Source organism: Stenella coeruleoalba, assembly GCF_951394435.1.
Source record: "Stenella coeruleoalba genome assembly, chromosome: 2".
In the NCBI taxonomy this organism is placed as follows: Eukaryota; Metazoa; Chordata; class Mammalia; order Artiodactyla; family Delphinidae; genus Stenella; species Stenella coeruleoalba.
Window position 1 is genome coordinate 109,547,511 of NC_137147.1, and position 15,391 is coordinate 109,562,901.

Here is a 15,391-nt window from a genome sequence, read left to right on the forward strand (position 1 = left end):
CTAATGGTCTTTTATTTGTTCTAGGCAACTGGCCTCCATTTTAGACACACTGATAATGTGATTCAGTGGTTGAATGCCATGGGTGAGATTGGATTGCCTAAGGTAATTTATGTGATATTCATTGTTCTGGCTTAGTTCTGGCTGTTTGGCATAACAGTTCTCATTCTACCTGTAAAATTATTCTCAATTGATTCTTTGGTAATATATCTATCTATCTATCTATCTGTCTATCTATATTTTAATACTAAAGGATCTCTTCAGTTTGTTTTAGGAAATAGCTTTGTTCTTTTTCTTTTATATTTCTCATCCCTGCTTCACCTCACCCTAGAGAAATTCCCTATGATGTCAGTTACTTTTACTACACCAAATTATAAACATTATAATTCAGGGCTTCCCTGGCGGCGCAGTGGTTGAGAGTCTGCCTGCCGATGCAGGGGATACGGGTTCGTGCCCCGGTCTGGGAAGATCCCACATGCTGCGGAGCGACTGGGCCCGCGAGCCATGGCTGCTGAGCCTGCGCGTCCGGAGCCTGTGCTCTGCAACGGGAGAGGCCACAGCAGTGAGAGGCCTGCATACTGCAAAAATAAAAATAAAAAATAAAAAATAAAAATAAAAAAAATTCACATACCATGAGGGAATTCCCTGGTGGTCCAGTGGTTAGGGCTCGGCACTTTCACTGCCAGGGCCTGGGTTCAATCCCTGGTTGGGGAACTAAGATCCTGCAAGCTGAGCAATGTGACTCCCCCCCACAAAACAAACAAATTCATATACCATGAAATTCACCATTTTAAAGAGTACAGTTCAGTGGATTTTATTCACAAAGTTGCTACATTCAAGTTTGACTTTAGGAAACATAAGGAAATATTTTAGAAATGTCATCTTCCAGCTTCAGAATAACCAAATTTGTAGGTAATATGAAGGGTTTATTTTACATTTCAAATTGTAGAGGCAGTATAATGAGATTTACTTCTTTTATCTGGTTTTGGAGGTGGCTGTAGGTTTTTTGTTTTTGTTTTTTTGACAGCTTTATTGAGGTGTAATTGATTACAGAAAAAACATACATATTTAATGTATACAATTTAATGAGTTTGGAATGATAGCTGTAGTTTTGATACGGGAGTGTGCATCCTTGAGTGTTTTGCTCAAGAGTTTATTTAGTGCTTCTCTTAATGAAATTGCCATCTCAAGTGTTGGGCTGCACCTTGCAGGCCTGCAAGCCTTGTAGTTGCCTTGAGAATGAGGGAGGAGTCCGAGACAGCAACAGAGACATCACTGGTTTATTAGATAGGGGATCTCAGCTGTCCGAGTCAGGGTTCTGGAGTGACACCCTACCGTGGACGGCAGACAGCAGGCAGAACACGGCAGCAGTCTTTGCTACTGGGGGTGGGGATGAGGGGGAGGAGGAGTTTACCAGTTATGGGGGAATTGACGTCAGTTTGGCTCATCAGTTAGTTACCAGGGAAAGCAGCAGAGGGGCATGTCCCTCATAGCCCCTTGGGCAGAGTTTTTCCCCTTTGATAAGCTATCATAGTGGAGCCATTCTGATCTAAAGATCACTAACATTTACTGATTAGGCTGTATAATTAAGAGGGAATGTCAGCCATATGAGTAGGGTATAGGTGAAGCAGGGACTGGTTGAGCAGGAGATGTACAGAGAGCAAGAGAATAGCCATCTTGGGTGGCCTGATCATACATCTAGCTACCTAGTCCTACCTTGAATCCGTAGAGGCCCTGATACAGTGTCACTGTTAGAGGCATGGACAGCTTTTTTTCCCCCCTATCCTCTGACCTAAGAATTCTACTTCTAGGAATTTATCCCCACTCCCACCCCACCGGCTCAAAAAAAGAAAGAAAAAATTAGACAAGCACAAAAAATGTATATGTAAGGATTTTTCAGCATTGCATATGATAGAAAAAATTGATAGCAAACCACATATTCCTTCACTCAGGGTATTAATTGTGTTACAGCCAGTCAAATACTAGTGCTGCCGTTGAAAAGGATGATGTCAATCTATATATATATAACCGTGATGTGTTAAGTGAAAAAAAAATCAGGCTACGATTATAAGAGCTTGTGTTCTGGCTAAAATGAGATCACTGTTTTTGTCTAAAAATAAAGTGAGTATTCTTGGGAAAAATCTGCAAGGAGAAATAGTTTTCATTTCTGTGTGATGGGGTTAAAGGGTGGTTTTTATTTTCTTTATACGTTTCTGTGGAGTCTAAATTTCTGTAACCAAAGAAAGATTAAAAAGAAATGAGATGTGGAGTATCAGAAAGTGGCTGAAACCACTTGGAATGAACACTTGGCATTTAGCAGAGTGCTCAGCTCACTGTTGCATACATACCTGTTGAACTGAGTAAATTCAGAGCTAAGTCTTTGCAGACTAGCTTGTGTCCTCTTTTTTTCAGAGCAAAGTGCTGAAGTTCTCTTCCTTGCACTGGTATGTTTGAGAATTAAGCCCCACAAATGTCAGGAAATGCAATACGTCAAGTTCTTACAGCTACTTGGCCTTTCTATGCACCTGTAACTTCCTGTTCCTGTTTTTTATATAGTATGCCCAATGGGCAATAACAATTTAACCTCTTTTGAATGGTACTAAGAGCTTTGTTAATATTTGCTATTGCTAATAGTACTGTTACTACAAAATGCCTTTTTAATAATTTAATCTTATTACCTTTTTTGTTTGCTAACAGTGGTGCATTGTCCTGGACCACAATCTCAACAAACTGTTGAGGCTATCAGGAACAATAGGGTTATTATGGCTATTACCCTTGAAATGTCTGCTCTATATGATTTAAGTCCAGAAGACTTCTGAGTAATGTAGACTAAAGATACTTAGCCTAAAAATGTGTTTTTGCTCATAATATAACATGTGATCGATAATTGACAATAATAGTATTTATTGGGATATCTTCCCTAATCTCTTTATATGGTACATACAAATTATAGAGACTTAATAGGATAATTTTTTGGTTTTTATCCATTTGACTCTTTATTATAATTGGTGCTGTTGGCCAACTCCTACATGAAACATTTTGTTGTTTTGATTTTTAAAATTGTTTTTAATCTGCCTAATAGTCCTCTGTTTTCTTCAATTATTCTGCCTTCTACATCCTAGTGGCAGGCATTCCTTAAGATGCAATTCTTATTTTAGCTACATTCTCTCATTCTCATGGTTTCAGTTGTTTTGAAGACTCTTTGCTATAAGGTAAACACAGTTTCTTCAATTGGCTGCTGGACATTTCCCCTTGGATAGCTTTCTATCTCCTACAGTTTCTCATATGTAAAACTAAACCTACCTTTTCCCCCAAGTGAACCTCCTCTCCTCTGCATAAATGGTACCATGTCATTATGTTCCCAGTCATCCGGTCTCAAAACCTTGGATTTACCTTGGACTCCTAAATGCAGTCATTCCCCAAGCCTTCCTCAGTTATTTGCAATGTCTCTTTTATCTGTTGAAACAACCTCCCAGCCTGCTTTCTCAGCTTCAATCTCTTCACTATTCGGTGTATCCTGTGTCTTGTCTCCAGTCAGATCTTCCTGAGGTTGTTTTTAGCCTTGGCTCCAAAGCTAGGACTTCTCTAAAGCCTGAATATCAAGTTCAAACTTGTCTGACTTTCAAGGTCCTCATAATCTGCCTCTATCCTCCCTCCCAACCTTATTTTTTTTCTATTGCTTTCTAAAATGTATTCTGTACTGTTTTTGGGAGGGTGACTGACTTTGACATGATTTTCACCGTTCAGGAGAAGACATTTCAATCTTAGGAAATGAGCATGGAAAGTTTGAAAAATTATCAAAAAAGACCCCCATTTCTCTTGGGGGTGCACAGTTCTTCCTCATCAGGAGCAATAGGTATTGTGGGGGAAAACAAGCATAAAAACAAGTAATTAAACACAATGTGTTAAGTTCTATAATAGAGTTAGATACAAAGTGCTATAGTACTCTTCTCACTGCCTTTTATTGCTCATCCAGATTCCTCTAATCGCTTCATAATCCAGTCTCACTTCTCTAATCCACTGTTACCCCTTTATTCCTCTAAATTACAGATTGAGTTGTATAGTACCACATTACCATGAGAAAAGGTCTTGAAATTCAAGGCAATTCTCCATCTAAACTTACCCTGTTCCTATCCTACCTCATTCGTTAATTCATCAAACATAGAGAGCTCCTTCCATGACCTTGACTCTGGGCTTAGTGTTGAAGATACAGCAGTGAACAATATAGACCTAGTCCTTGCCTTCATGTGGCTTATAGTCTATTGGAGGAGTCAGACAGATAATTTCAGTGCACATAGTTGATTAATTGTGGTACATGCTACCAAGGAAAACTCCCTATCTCTCTCATTCCCATATACATCCTCTATTCTACCTACTTTATCTGTGTATCTTTCTACTTCCCCCAAGCATTATAACACATTTTAATATTGTTTATAATGTGTTATAATATTATAACACATTTTAATATTATAACACATTTAATATTGTTTTGTAGTTTTTTTCAATGTCTAAATGTAGTGATTTTACACATACTGAAGCACTTAGTAAATGTTCATTGTTGAGCTATTATTACTCGATCTAGGCCTGCTAGATAGCAACTAGGAAGATTGCAATCCTTCAGAGCCTCATACACTTGCCACTGATTTAAGCTGGACTGGAACTTGAGTTTTGTTTGCCCATGTCTGTGTCTGCAGTAAGTAACTCACTCTCACATACTTAGTAAAATTCAGTGGGTTGACCCAAATAAGTCTTTTCCAAGTAGTGCTTTTCACTGTGTATTGTATCATTTTGTTCCTTACATTACTTATAATGAAATGTCTGTTCACCCTAATGAGGTTATTTGCCAAATGCTGACAATGTTTTCTAATTGTCCAAAGTTTTACTTGTATTATTCATGATTGTTGAATGATTAAATGAACTCTAGTGGATGGATGCCTTACTCTACTTCTTTTATTTCTCTTTAGATTTTTTATCCGGAAACTACAGACATCTATGATCGAAAGAACATGCCAAGATGTATCTACTGTATCCATGCACTTAGGTAATCAGATTTTCTTGGTAGAATAAGCAGTATATAGATACAGAGAATAGATTGGTAGTTGCCAGAGGCGGGGATTTGGGAGTAGGCGAAATGGGTGAAGGTGGTCAAAAGGTACAAACTTTCAGTTATGAAATAAATAAGTCCTGAGGATGTAATGTACAGCATGGTGACTACAGTTAATGATACTGTATTATGTATTTGAAAGTGGCTAAGAGAGTAGATCTTAAAAGTTCTCATCACAAGAAAAATAATTTGTAACTATGTGTGGTGATGGAAGTTAACTGGACTTACTATGGTGATCATATCATTATGCTGTACACCTGAAACTAATATAATATGTCAGTCATATCTCAATTTAAAAAAAAAGCAGTTTAGGAGTCACATCTGAATTGAGTGTGTAGCTTGTTGTCCAGGGTATGATGAAAAAGTTTTTGCATTTGCTTCAGAATTTTCAAATAGAATAGAGCACTATTATCTTAACAAAATGGTGAGAAACAGCTGTGTTCTTCTAGGGAGAAAGGATTTATTTATTCCTATAATAACAAAAAATCTTCCTCTAAAAACATAATATAATCTTTCATTATTGATCTAGTGTTTCAGTGAACTATGCATTTCTCTTGAGATGTAGTCCCTTTCTTTTAAATTAAAGTCTCTTAAAAATTATAAAAACTACATACATTTGAAAACTTTTATTGTTTCTCATTTTGTTTCAAGCTGATAAACTGATTTACTAAATACACTGTGTCTTGATACTCTTTGGTAGTACAGTTAAATTTTGGCAACATCTTCAAATAATACCAGCAAATATCAAATGGTTGATTGATAATTTATTAAGTTATCTAGGACCTTGACAAGTCATTTGTTCATTAAGTAATTTTTATGTCAATGCAAAAATAATAAATAGGAACTGAAACAAGGTATAATTTTATCACAGCTTCATAGTAAATTTGGAAGATGACTTAATTTCAGGTCCTCAGCTCTTAGAATGAACGAAGTACTAAATTGGAGGGAAGAGGTGATATGTCTGGATGGAGGATGGGATGGGAGAGGTGTAGGTGCTAGTAGTATAGTACTTCAGAGTGGTGCAAATTTACTTGATGGCCGTAGGCCTAAAGCAGAAGATGATAGAAGTAAGTATGAGAAGGGACATGAGGATGAGATTTTTTTCTTGGGCTGCTCTTCTTATATAGCATCCTGTATGTGTACTTAATAAATGTTAATTATATGTATGAATGTATAATATATACATTGACCCACAAGAAACCTGTTGTCTCCAGTTTCTGGATCAAATGTTTGCCAGATCCTTGGTATCACTGGAATCAGTGTGAAACCCATAAAGGAGAGAATATAACTGAGGGCTAATAGATCTCTTGTGTGGACTAATGAATGCATTAACCTCCTTAGAGGGTGCCCTCACTAGGCTCTCTCCCTTCTGATCCATCTGCCATGCTGCTGTCAGAGCTCTTTCCAAAACAGCCCTAATGGTATCAGACGCTTCATAAAATATTTTGAGGCTTCCTTTCTAGCCTCACCTCCAGCCATTCTCTCCTGTGTACCTATGTTCTAGTATTTTCAACAAACAGGCTATGTACTCTTGCCTTTGGTTTTGCTGTTTCCTGTGCCTGAAATGCCTTTCTTAAAAAATTATTTATTTATTTATTTTTGGCTGCATTGGGTTTTCGTTGCTGTGCGCAGGCTTTCTCTAGTTGCGGCGAGCGGGGGCTACTCTTCATTGCGGTGCGCAGGCTTCTCATTGCGGAGCACGGGCTCTAGGTGCGTGGGCTTTAGTAGTTGTGGCATGTGGGCTCTAGAGCGCAGGCTCAGTAGTTGTGGCGCATGGGCTCAGCTGCTCCGCGGCATGTGGGATCTTCCCGGACCAGGACTCGAACCCGTGTCCCCTGCATTGGCAGGCGGATTCTTAACCACTGTGCCACCAGGGAAGCCCTGAAATGCCTTTTCTCCTTGGTTTAACGTATGCTTTTCTCCAGGTGCCACCTCAGAATGCTACCATTAATATGTTCTCTTACTTTTTCCCTCTCTGGCAGAATTAGCTACTTATCATCTTTGTGCTCCTTTAGCATTTTATAACATACCTCTTACTTCAAGCATAGTGCTTGTTACATTGTACTCTGGTTACTGTTTGTTCTTATAACTTGCTTTCTTGTGGATTCCTTAGGGACAAGAAGTATTTCCTTTGTTCTTTATCCATGTGTCTTTAGTATCAACACTTAGATGCCTAGCCTATAATCACAACAAATGTGTGTCAAAATTATACATTATAACAAATCTCCCTCTCCCTCCCCCAGCTCAAGGGGGTACTTTCTGTCCTATAAATGAAAAAGGAAATGGTACTTTGTCGAAGGGCTCTTCATGTTTGTCTCTGCTTATCCAATCAAGTTTTAGCTCAGTTCCCGCATTCTTGGTGAAGTTTCTCAAATGACCTCAGCTCATTCCTTTTTCTAAACCTCTGGGGGGTTTTTTTGTTTTGTTTTTTTTTTGGTTTAGTTTTGTGTGTGTGTTTTTCGTTTTGTTGTTTGTTTGTTATATATTGCTTCTTTCATATCTTTTCTCCCTATTACATTTATTAGCATCTTAGGGACAGAAGTCATGCCTTACTTTTTTTCCCCCTCCAAGGTACATAGCATAACATTGGACAAACAATGGTAAAATGAGAATTTTAAAAAAATTGTTTAGGAATAGGTGATATATTGGAGAATTTTCAGAATGTAGCAATTTCAGATGCATATGTCTGAGCCAAAATCAGCTAAATTCTGAGTATTGTGATTGGCTTAGTGTTCTGTGAAGTCTATGTTGATAACCTTGTGAAGGCTGTACCTACAATGGATATCTGAACTTGGCAGGCACAGCAACTAAGCTGGCAGAATTCCTCTCTGCTAGTTCTGTAGCCACTACTCTCTGCAGTGTAACCTGAGTCCCAGGCCCTCAAATTCTCAGATTGAAGAATTAACTGCCTTTCTAATGATGGAATCAAAATGAGAAAGGGAGGAAGCCTGCTACTGTTTTCCATTTCTGTTCAATATGCAGTTCGTGCTTAGAAAGTATATACACAGCAGTGTGTTCTGGTTGGTGATTTATGATTTCTTTCCTCCCTTACAGTGTTTTTCCTGAAGGGTATGTAGGAAGTGTTTGTAAGTGCTTGAGCCTCTTCTTTACCTTTACACAGCAGTGTTCAAGGCAGGTTCCTCACTTCACTTACCTGTATTGGGTGAGGCACTGTTTCCCTTTTGGATCAACAGTGATAGAGAAGCTTTATCTTCTTGTTTTCTCCCTTCCTGCCATCTTTTTTTTTTCTCCCTCAGTCTTGACTGGCATTATTCCAGAGATAGTTACTGTACTTTAGTGAGACTAAATTACTCTTGTAGATTACATTCCACTCTCAGATAAGACCCTAATTCTCCATTATTTCAAATATATTTGTATACTTCCTTTCCATTTCCTCTGATGCTTTATCTTTCTAAGAACTGATTTTGGGATTAAATTGGCCCATAATCCTTTATCCTAAATTCAAAAAAACATGCTGAAAGATCTGAAAAATGAGTTTTGGTTTAGTTCAAACTCCTTTGTTGGCAAGATCTGATCAGTATTAATTGAGATTACTTAGAATGTTTATCTACTTAATATGATTATTCATATGTCTCTTTGCAGAAAAGTAATGTATTTGATTAGGGGTGCTTCCCCAAGGCTTGTTGGGGGTGTTTTATAATGCTGTTTACACTGTAAAACTTTCTTTCATAGGTTACTCTACAATCAGTAACAGTAATTGGAATCCAGATAGGCTAACACAACCTCCTTTTCCTCATTGCTATAAAGTATATCTTAGATAGGAAAAGAAAAAGAAATCTGAGCTCAATTACAGGCTGACTATTATAGGTACCTAACAGCTTATTTGTAAGCAGACATAGGAGACTAGGAACAAAGATTGAAAGTGGTGTTTATTGTTAGGAGTTTTAAGTTTTAGCTGTGAGGTTAAATACTTTGGATGCTGGATAAGAGGATCCAAGTGGCCATTATGATTCCATTTAAAACTCCAGCATATCCTTAAAATATTCCTAATAATTAAAATGAGATAAAAGAAAGATGATGCCCATCTGTTTTCTGCTTACCACTCCTCTACTTTTTATAGCAGCTAGTGATATCATTGTAACACCTTTAATTTACTGTTGAAAGATATTAAAAGCTAACTCACTGTTCTTGGGGCTGTGAAAGTGACATGCCCAAGCTTTTGTTAAAGTGTGGCAGCCACTTTCTTGTTTTAAAGTAGGAATAAAAGAGGAAGAAATTTCTGGAGAAAAATATTTCTACTAATTTAGAATGCAGATGGAACATTGTGTGGGGAAAGTATATAAGGTAAAATGTGTGTAGAAAGTTGTTAGCTGTTTGGCTTTGGAAACTTTATTGAATAGATGTAAAATCTTTGCAGAGAGGAACTTCATGTATTTCCATCTTGAGCATTTTATTCTAAAGAAAAGCCCTTAATCATATACGTATGATTTATATTTGCACTTATCTGAGAAAGTGATTAGTTATTGTGGATGTATATATTCTAATGTATTTTTAGAACACTTGATTTTTTTTTTTTTTAGATTATGCATTGGGGTTTATTATATGCAGTTTGGGTTCTGATCAGTTCTGTGAATGCAATATGCGTGATACATATTTGTATTTGGATAATATTGAGGTTTATAGGCTATCTGCAAAAACTGTAGACTGCTCTATTGAGTTTCTGTGATTTATTTCTTAGACATTTTTTTATTTCCTCCCTTATTGATAGGCTGTCAGTGTCTTGCTCACGTTAATCCCTGTGGAGTGCCCTTCTGATTTCTTCTTCTTTTTCTTTTTTTAAAAAATAAATAAATAAATAATTTATTTATTTATGGCTGCGTTGGGTCTTCGTTGCTGCGCTCGGGCTTTCTCTAATTGCATTGAGCCAGGGCTACTCTTCATTGCAGTGCGCAGGCTTCTCATTGCGGTGGCTTCTCTTGTTACGGAGCACGGGCTCTAGGCGTGTGGGTTTCAGTAGTTGTGGCACGTGGGCTCAGTAGTTGTGCCTCGCGGGCTCTAGAGCGCAGGCTCAGTAGTTGTGGCGCAAAGGCTTAGTTGCTTCATGGCATGTGGGATCTTCCCGGACCAGGGATCAAACCCGTGTCTCCTGCATTGGCAGGCAGATTCTTAACCACCGCGCCACCAGGGAAGTCACCCTTCTGATCTCTTCTAATTTATTGATTCTGACCTGCTAGAGCCTTAGAATCCAGTTAATCTAACTCATGTTACAGACTTCCATCCATCTGTGAAATATTGATTAATATTTATTAATATATGCCAGGCTCTGGGTAGGCATTGGTAAATAAGACTTTCATTGTCCCTGCCTTCATGGAGCTTAGAGTGTAGGATATTTTTATTTAAAGAGTAAAGATTTATAATATATACTTTATTTAAAACTCTTAAAGTACCTGAATTAAACTTTTCCATCAGTAATATGAATTCAGCTTAAGTAAGATTTGCTGTCTGAATCATTTTTATGAGACTTTTCTAAAATGTCCTGTTACTTAAAACTTACTGATCACAGGAAGGTAAACAGTGAAGAGACTTCACTTATATTTATTATGTTAACATTTATATTAACATCTAATCACACATTGGATTTATGCTGGAGCTGGGACTTAAACTTGCATCTGCTGATTCCCAGTCCAGTGCTTTTTGCATTACATTATGTGACTTTTTAAGGACCTCCTTGTTATGTAAAACTAAAAAAAGGCTCTGAGGTAAAGTATTGTAACTGCAAAGTGGAATATGGTAGAGTACTGGGAGTCTCTGTGTTCAGAGTGTTTCTGTCCTTTATGCTGATTTTCCCCTTTGAACTTAGAGCAACAGGGAGGTTCAGCTGCGAGGCCTGACTCTTTTGCATATTATATCTTCTAGTTTGTACCTGTTCAAACTAGGCCTGGCTCCTCAGATTCAAGACCTATATGGAAAGGTTGACTTCACAGGTAAGAAGTTACAAACTTGGCAGGAAGTGCTTGATTTATGTGGAAATAACCTGGAGAGTCAACAGTGCAAATCTTAAAGACGTACGGCTTTAAAAACACTGTGCCAACAGAGATTAAAAAAAAGCATGAGTAACCTGCTTCTCCTGCTTCTCCTCTTCTTCCACTAAACTTGGAATTTCAAGCTCTGTTCTCTCAGTTATGACATGGGTATGATTGATAATTCTCAGTTTTCTTATATGTAAGTTAGAAAGAATATTAACATATAGTATGTAAAAAATAATATAATACTAACATGTAACATTAAAGGTTCATGTACAGTGAAAAATCTTTATAACAGTCTTGCCCCTTCCCTTCCAGTGAGCACCAGTTGTAGGCAAGGGAAGGGGAGCGAGATGATACAAAGATGACAATTTACTAATTTTAAAACTTTAGCTTATTTGGGTGGGTGTTTGCTATAGTCAGATGCTTGAAGAGATGGGGGCTTGGGGAGCAAAAGAACAATGGTAATATTGGTTAGGGGTAAGATAGAGTCAAATCTTTTGTAGGCCGGGGAGTTTTAAAAATTGTAAATAAAACTTTTATCTGTGATATTTTTCCTTCCAGAGAAGTTGTTCCCCAGACTTGGGGCAAGGGCCAAACCTTACATGTTGTTTTCTTTATCATTTGGCTTTCTGCCTTAGAAATGAAATTGTGTAATAGTAGCTAGTGATTTGGATTGTAAAGACAGATAACTGGCTTGTGATTCACTTCTTGTTCGAGCTGCCTTTAAAGCTGCTCCATTCGTAAGTTCATTATAGGGAATGCCATAAGTAGCAGTTTGGGAGAACTATTTTCAATAGAGCCAGTCTCATGTTATAGTTATTTCTGATGCTCTTGATAATACTGTGTCTATTGAGTGCATGTTATGTACCGGGTATCATGTTAAGTGCTTTCCATATATTATCTTATTTAAATCCTTCTAACAACCCTAAGAGGTAGATGTCATTTTATCCAATACATTTTGTAGTTGAGGAATCTGTTTCCTTCTCTGTTATGGAAAGGTGTTTAACTTGCTTGTTTGGGTCTTAATTTTTCCCTGTAGAAGAAGAAATCAACAACATGAAGATTGAACTGGAGAAGTATGGGATCCAGATGCCTGCCTTTAGCAAGATCGGGGGCATTCTGGCTAATGAACTGTCAGTGGATGAAGCCGCATGTAAGAAGAGAGAAATTTTGTGGGTTCAAATGGGATTGTTGCTACTACTTTTAATGATTAATACTATAATGATGGTCTTAGACATTAGGAATTTTGCTAGCAAGTTTAGGTCAGTAGATATAGATTTAAACACTACTATACAGTTATCTATGCTATTGTTATTTGGAAATAAGTGAGTGATTTTGATTAAAATAAAAGCACTAGAAAGTGAATTCTACATTTCAGTGCCTTTTGGAGTTTCTTATTTTCTGATGGTGTTTACGTGATGATTAAGGTGAACATTTCCATAACAAATGCTCAGAGGCTCCTTTCAGAGTCTCTTATGAATATTTCCCTGTTAAGATTTCAGATTCAGCATTTCAGACATGGATCACAGGCCGAGCTGTGGGTTTGTGCATCAGAGGAAAAAGACTGGGCTTGAAGATCTGGGGGTCCTCTAACCCCTCCCTCTATGAAAAGGAGCCTCTTTCTGTGATAGGGGGTTGCAGTGTTTGAATGTGTAATGTATATCCTTTACTTTGTATAACCTTAGTGTTCTATGTTTTGAATTTTTTTTTTTTTAGTACATGCTGCCGTTATTGCCATTAATGAAGCTATTGACCATAGAATTTCAGCTGACACGTTTGCAGCTTTGAAAAATCCCAATGCCATGCTTGTGAACCTTGAAGAGCCCCTGGCTTCCACTTACCAGGATGTACTTTACCAGGCCAAGCAGGACAAAATGACAAATGCTAAAAACAGGGTAAAAATGGAACATTTGATCTTTCTAACTGATTTATATTCTTTCACTGTTTGATATGACTCCATTTTAAAAATCAGTTTTATCGAGGTATTAATTTACATATAGTAAAATTCAACCATTTAAAGTGTACAGTTTGATGGGTTTTGACAAATGTATATGGATGTGTAACCACCCCAAAAGTTCCCACGTCTCCCCTTTGCAGTCAGTCTGTACTTCCTCGTACTCCCCACCCCTGACCCCAGCAACTACCAGTCTGTTTTCGATCACTTTAGTTTATTTTTTTAGAATTCTATATAAGTGAAATGGAGTTACCCAGTATGTAGTCTTTTGGTATTAGATTCTATTTTGACTTCTGCTTCCTTCTTGAGTTTTGTGCAAACCAGTGACAGGCTCTGCGATCTAATCCCTGGATGTACCTGTTCTGCTCAGGTCTGAGGCAAGGATGCAGACTCACAAGTGAGCAGGGCAGGGTTCACCAGTGCTTCCTTCTCTTGCCTGACTCTGGAAGAACCCCTGGGCTTGTTATTTACAAGTGGATCTGCTTTTTTTTTTTTGTGGCCTCTCCTATTGTGGTGCACAGGCTCCGGACGCACAGGCTCAGCGGCCATGGCTCACGGGCCCAGCCGCTCCATGGCATGTGGGATCTTCCCGGACCGGGGCACAAACCTGTGTCCCCTGCATCGGCAGGCGGACTCTCAACCACTGAACCACGAGGGAAGCCCAGATCTGCTTTTTATGTGTTTAGTTACAGTTGTGTAGCATTCTGCTCTTTCTTTATTAAGGATTTTAAGCCACACCCTTACTTGCTGTTGGTTCTGTAATGGTGGGGGAGGAGCACAAATATATTTCTGTGGTCTTCTTAGAGACCTGAGCTAATTTAGTTACACTTTCTTATTCATCTTCAGACAGAAAGCTCTGAGAGAGAGAGGGACGTTTATGAGGAGCTGCTCACTCAAGCTGAAATTCAAGGCAATATAAATAAAGTCAACAGTAAGTATGTCCCCACATCAGGCACCTAAAAGAATGTGACAGAATAATGTGGCAGCTGTTGATCTCTTCTTGGACCTATGGCATGGTTTAAGTTTGTTTATTTCAGACATTCATGGGTTTGCTTAGGAACTGTTACTCATTTACTTAAGTCTTTTGTGTTCATACGTCTTCTCTTTGGGCTACCATTGTCCTCAGACAGGCCCCCACTCCTCCATCTATTCATCTACTGTAACTTACAAACTGGATTTTTTGGCTACGGTTTCACTCTTTCACCCTGTGTTAGACACCTAAATCTGAATAGGGATTTCATTTTCCTGTTTTTATTTATTTATTTATTTTTAAATTTAAAAGAACAATTTATTTTTGGCTGCGTTGGGTCTTCGTTGCTGCACATGAGCTTTCTATAGTTGCAGTGAGAGGGGCTACTCTTCATTGCAGTGCACGGGCTTCTCATTGTGGTGGCTTCTCTTATTGCAGAGCACGGGCTCTAGGCGCATGGGCTTCAGTAGTTGCAGCACACGGGCTTAGTAGTTGCGGCATGCGGGCCCTAGAGTACACGGGCTTCAGTAGTTGTGGCGTGCGGGCTCACTAGTTGTGGCTCGCGGGCTCAGTAGTTGTGGTGCACGGGCTTAGTTGCTCTGCAGCATGTGGGATCTTCCCGGACCAGGGATCAAACCCGTGTCCCCTGCATTAGCAGGCGAATTCTTTATCACTGCACCACCAAGGAAGTCCCTATTTTCCTATATAGTTTTGTTTTTCTTTTAAAGAGTAATACAAGTTATCCAGAAATAAACAACAAACAAAAAATTAGACCCCATCACCTAGGATAACCACTCTTGATATTTTTAACATATCCTTCAAAACATATTTAAACAAAAATGAGATTGTACTGTTCATATTGATTTTGTGTATGTTGCACACTTTTGAAAAACTAATTTCTTGAAAGTGTCATTTTCATTTTGTTACTCTTCTTCAAAAGAACCTGCATTAGTTCCTTATTACTTGCCAGACAAAAGCAGATCCCTAGCCTGGTGGAGTTCTTTATGTAGTATTTTATGCATATAACTCTATAGAAACTCATGTGCCTAATTGTCTCCCATATTCATTGTTTATTTCATGACTCATGAAAAATGGCTATGGAGTTAATCAGAACTGGGATTTGATCTCTTGCCCTCGTAGTAATAGCTGTGGGAATTGGGTATGTGTGGCATAGAATCATTATACGAATGATGAGATAATGTATGTCAATTGCCTGGTATTTAGTAAGCAGTCAGTAAACAATATTATTATCACTTTTGTTAATCATGTAATCTCGCCATTGTAATGCCCTCACGCCTCATCTCTTACTTAATCCAAATTATACCCATCATTCAAGATTCAGCTCAGTTCTCACCTCAGTGCCCATCCTAGCTCACAAT

General features: G+C 38.2%; 1 protein-coding gene across 1 annotated transcript in view; it reads left to right on the forward strand.

The window, feature by feature from the left end:
• The window catches only part of IQGAP1 (IQ motif containing GTPase activating protein 1), a 102,454-nt gene that overhangs the window by 37,503 nt on the left and 49,560 nt on the right, over positions 1-15,391 (forward strand). The window contains exons 4-9 of the mRNA XM_079913249.1: positions 25-102; positions 4,962-5,038; positions 10,979-11,046; positions 12,128-12,241; positions 12,805-12,983; positions 13,889-13,973. Of these exons, the coding sequence (XP_079769375.1) occupies positions 25-102; positions 4,962-5,038; positions 10,979-11,046; positions 12,128-12,241; positions 12,805-12,983; positions 13,889-13,973 (601 nt within the window). The remainder of the gene's footprint in view (positions 1-24; positions 103-4,961; positions 5,039-10,978; positions 11,047-12,127; positions 12,242-12,804; positions 12,984-13,888; positions 13,974-15,391) is intronic.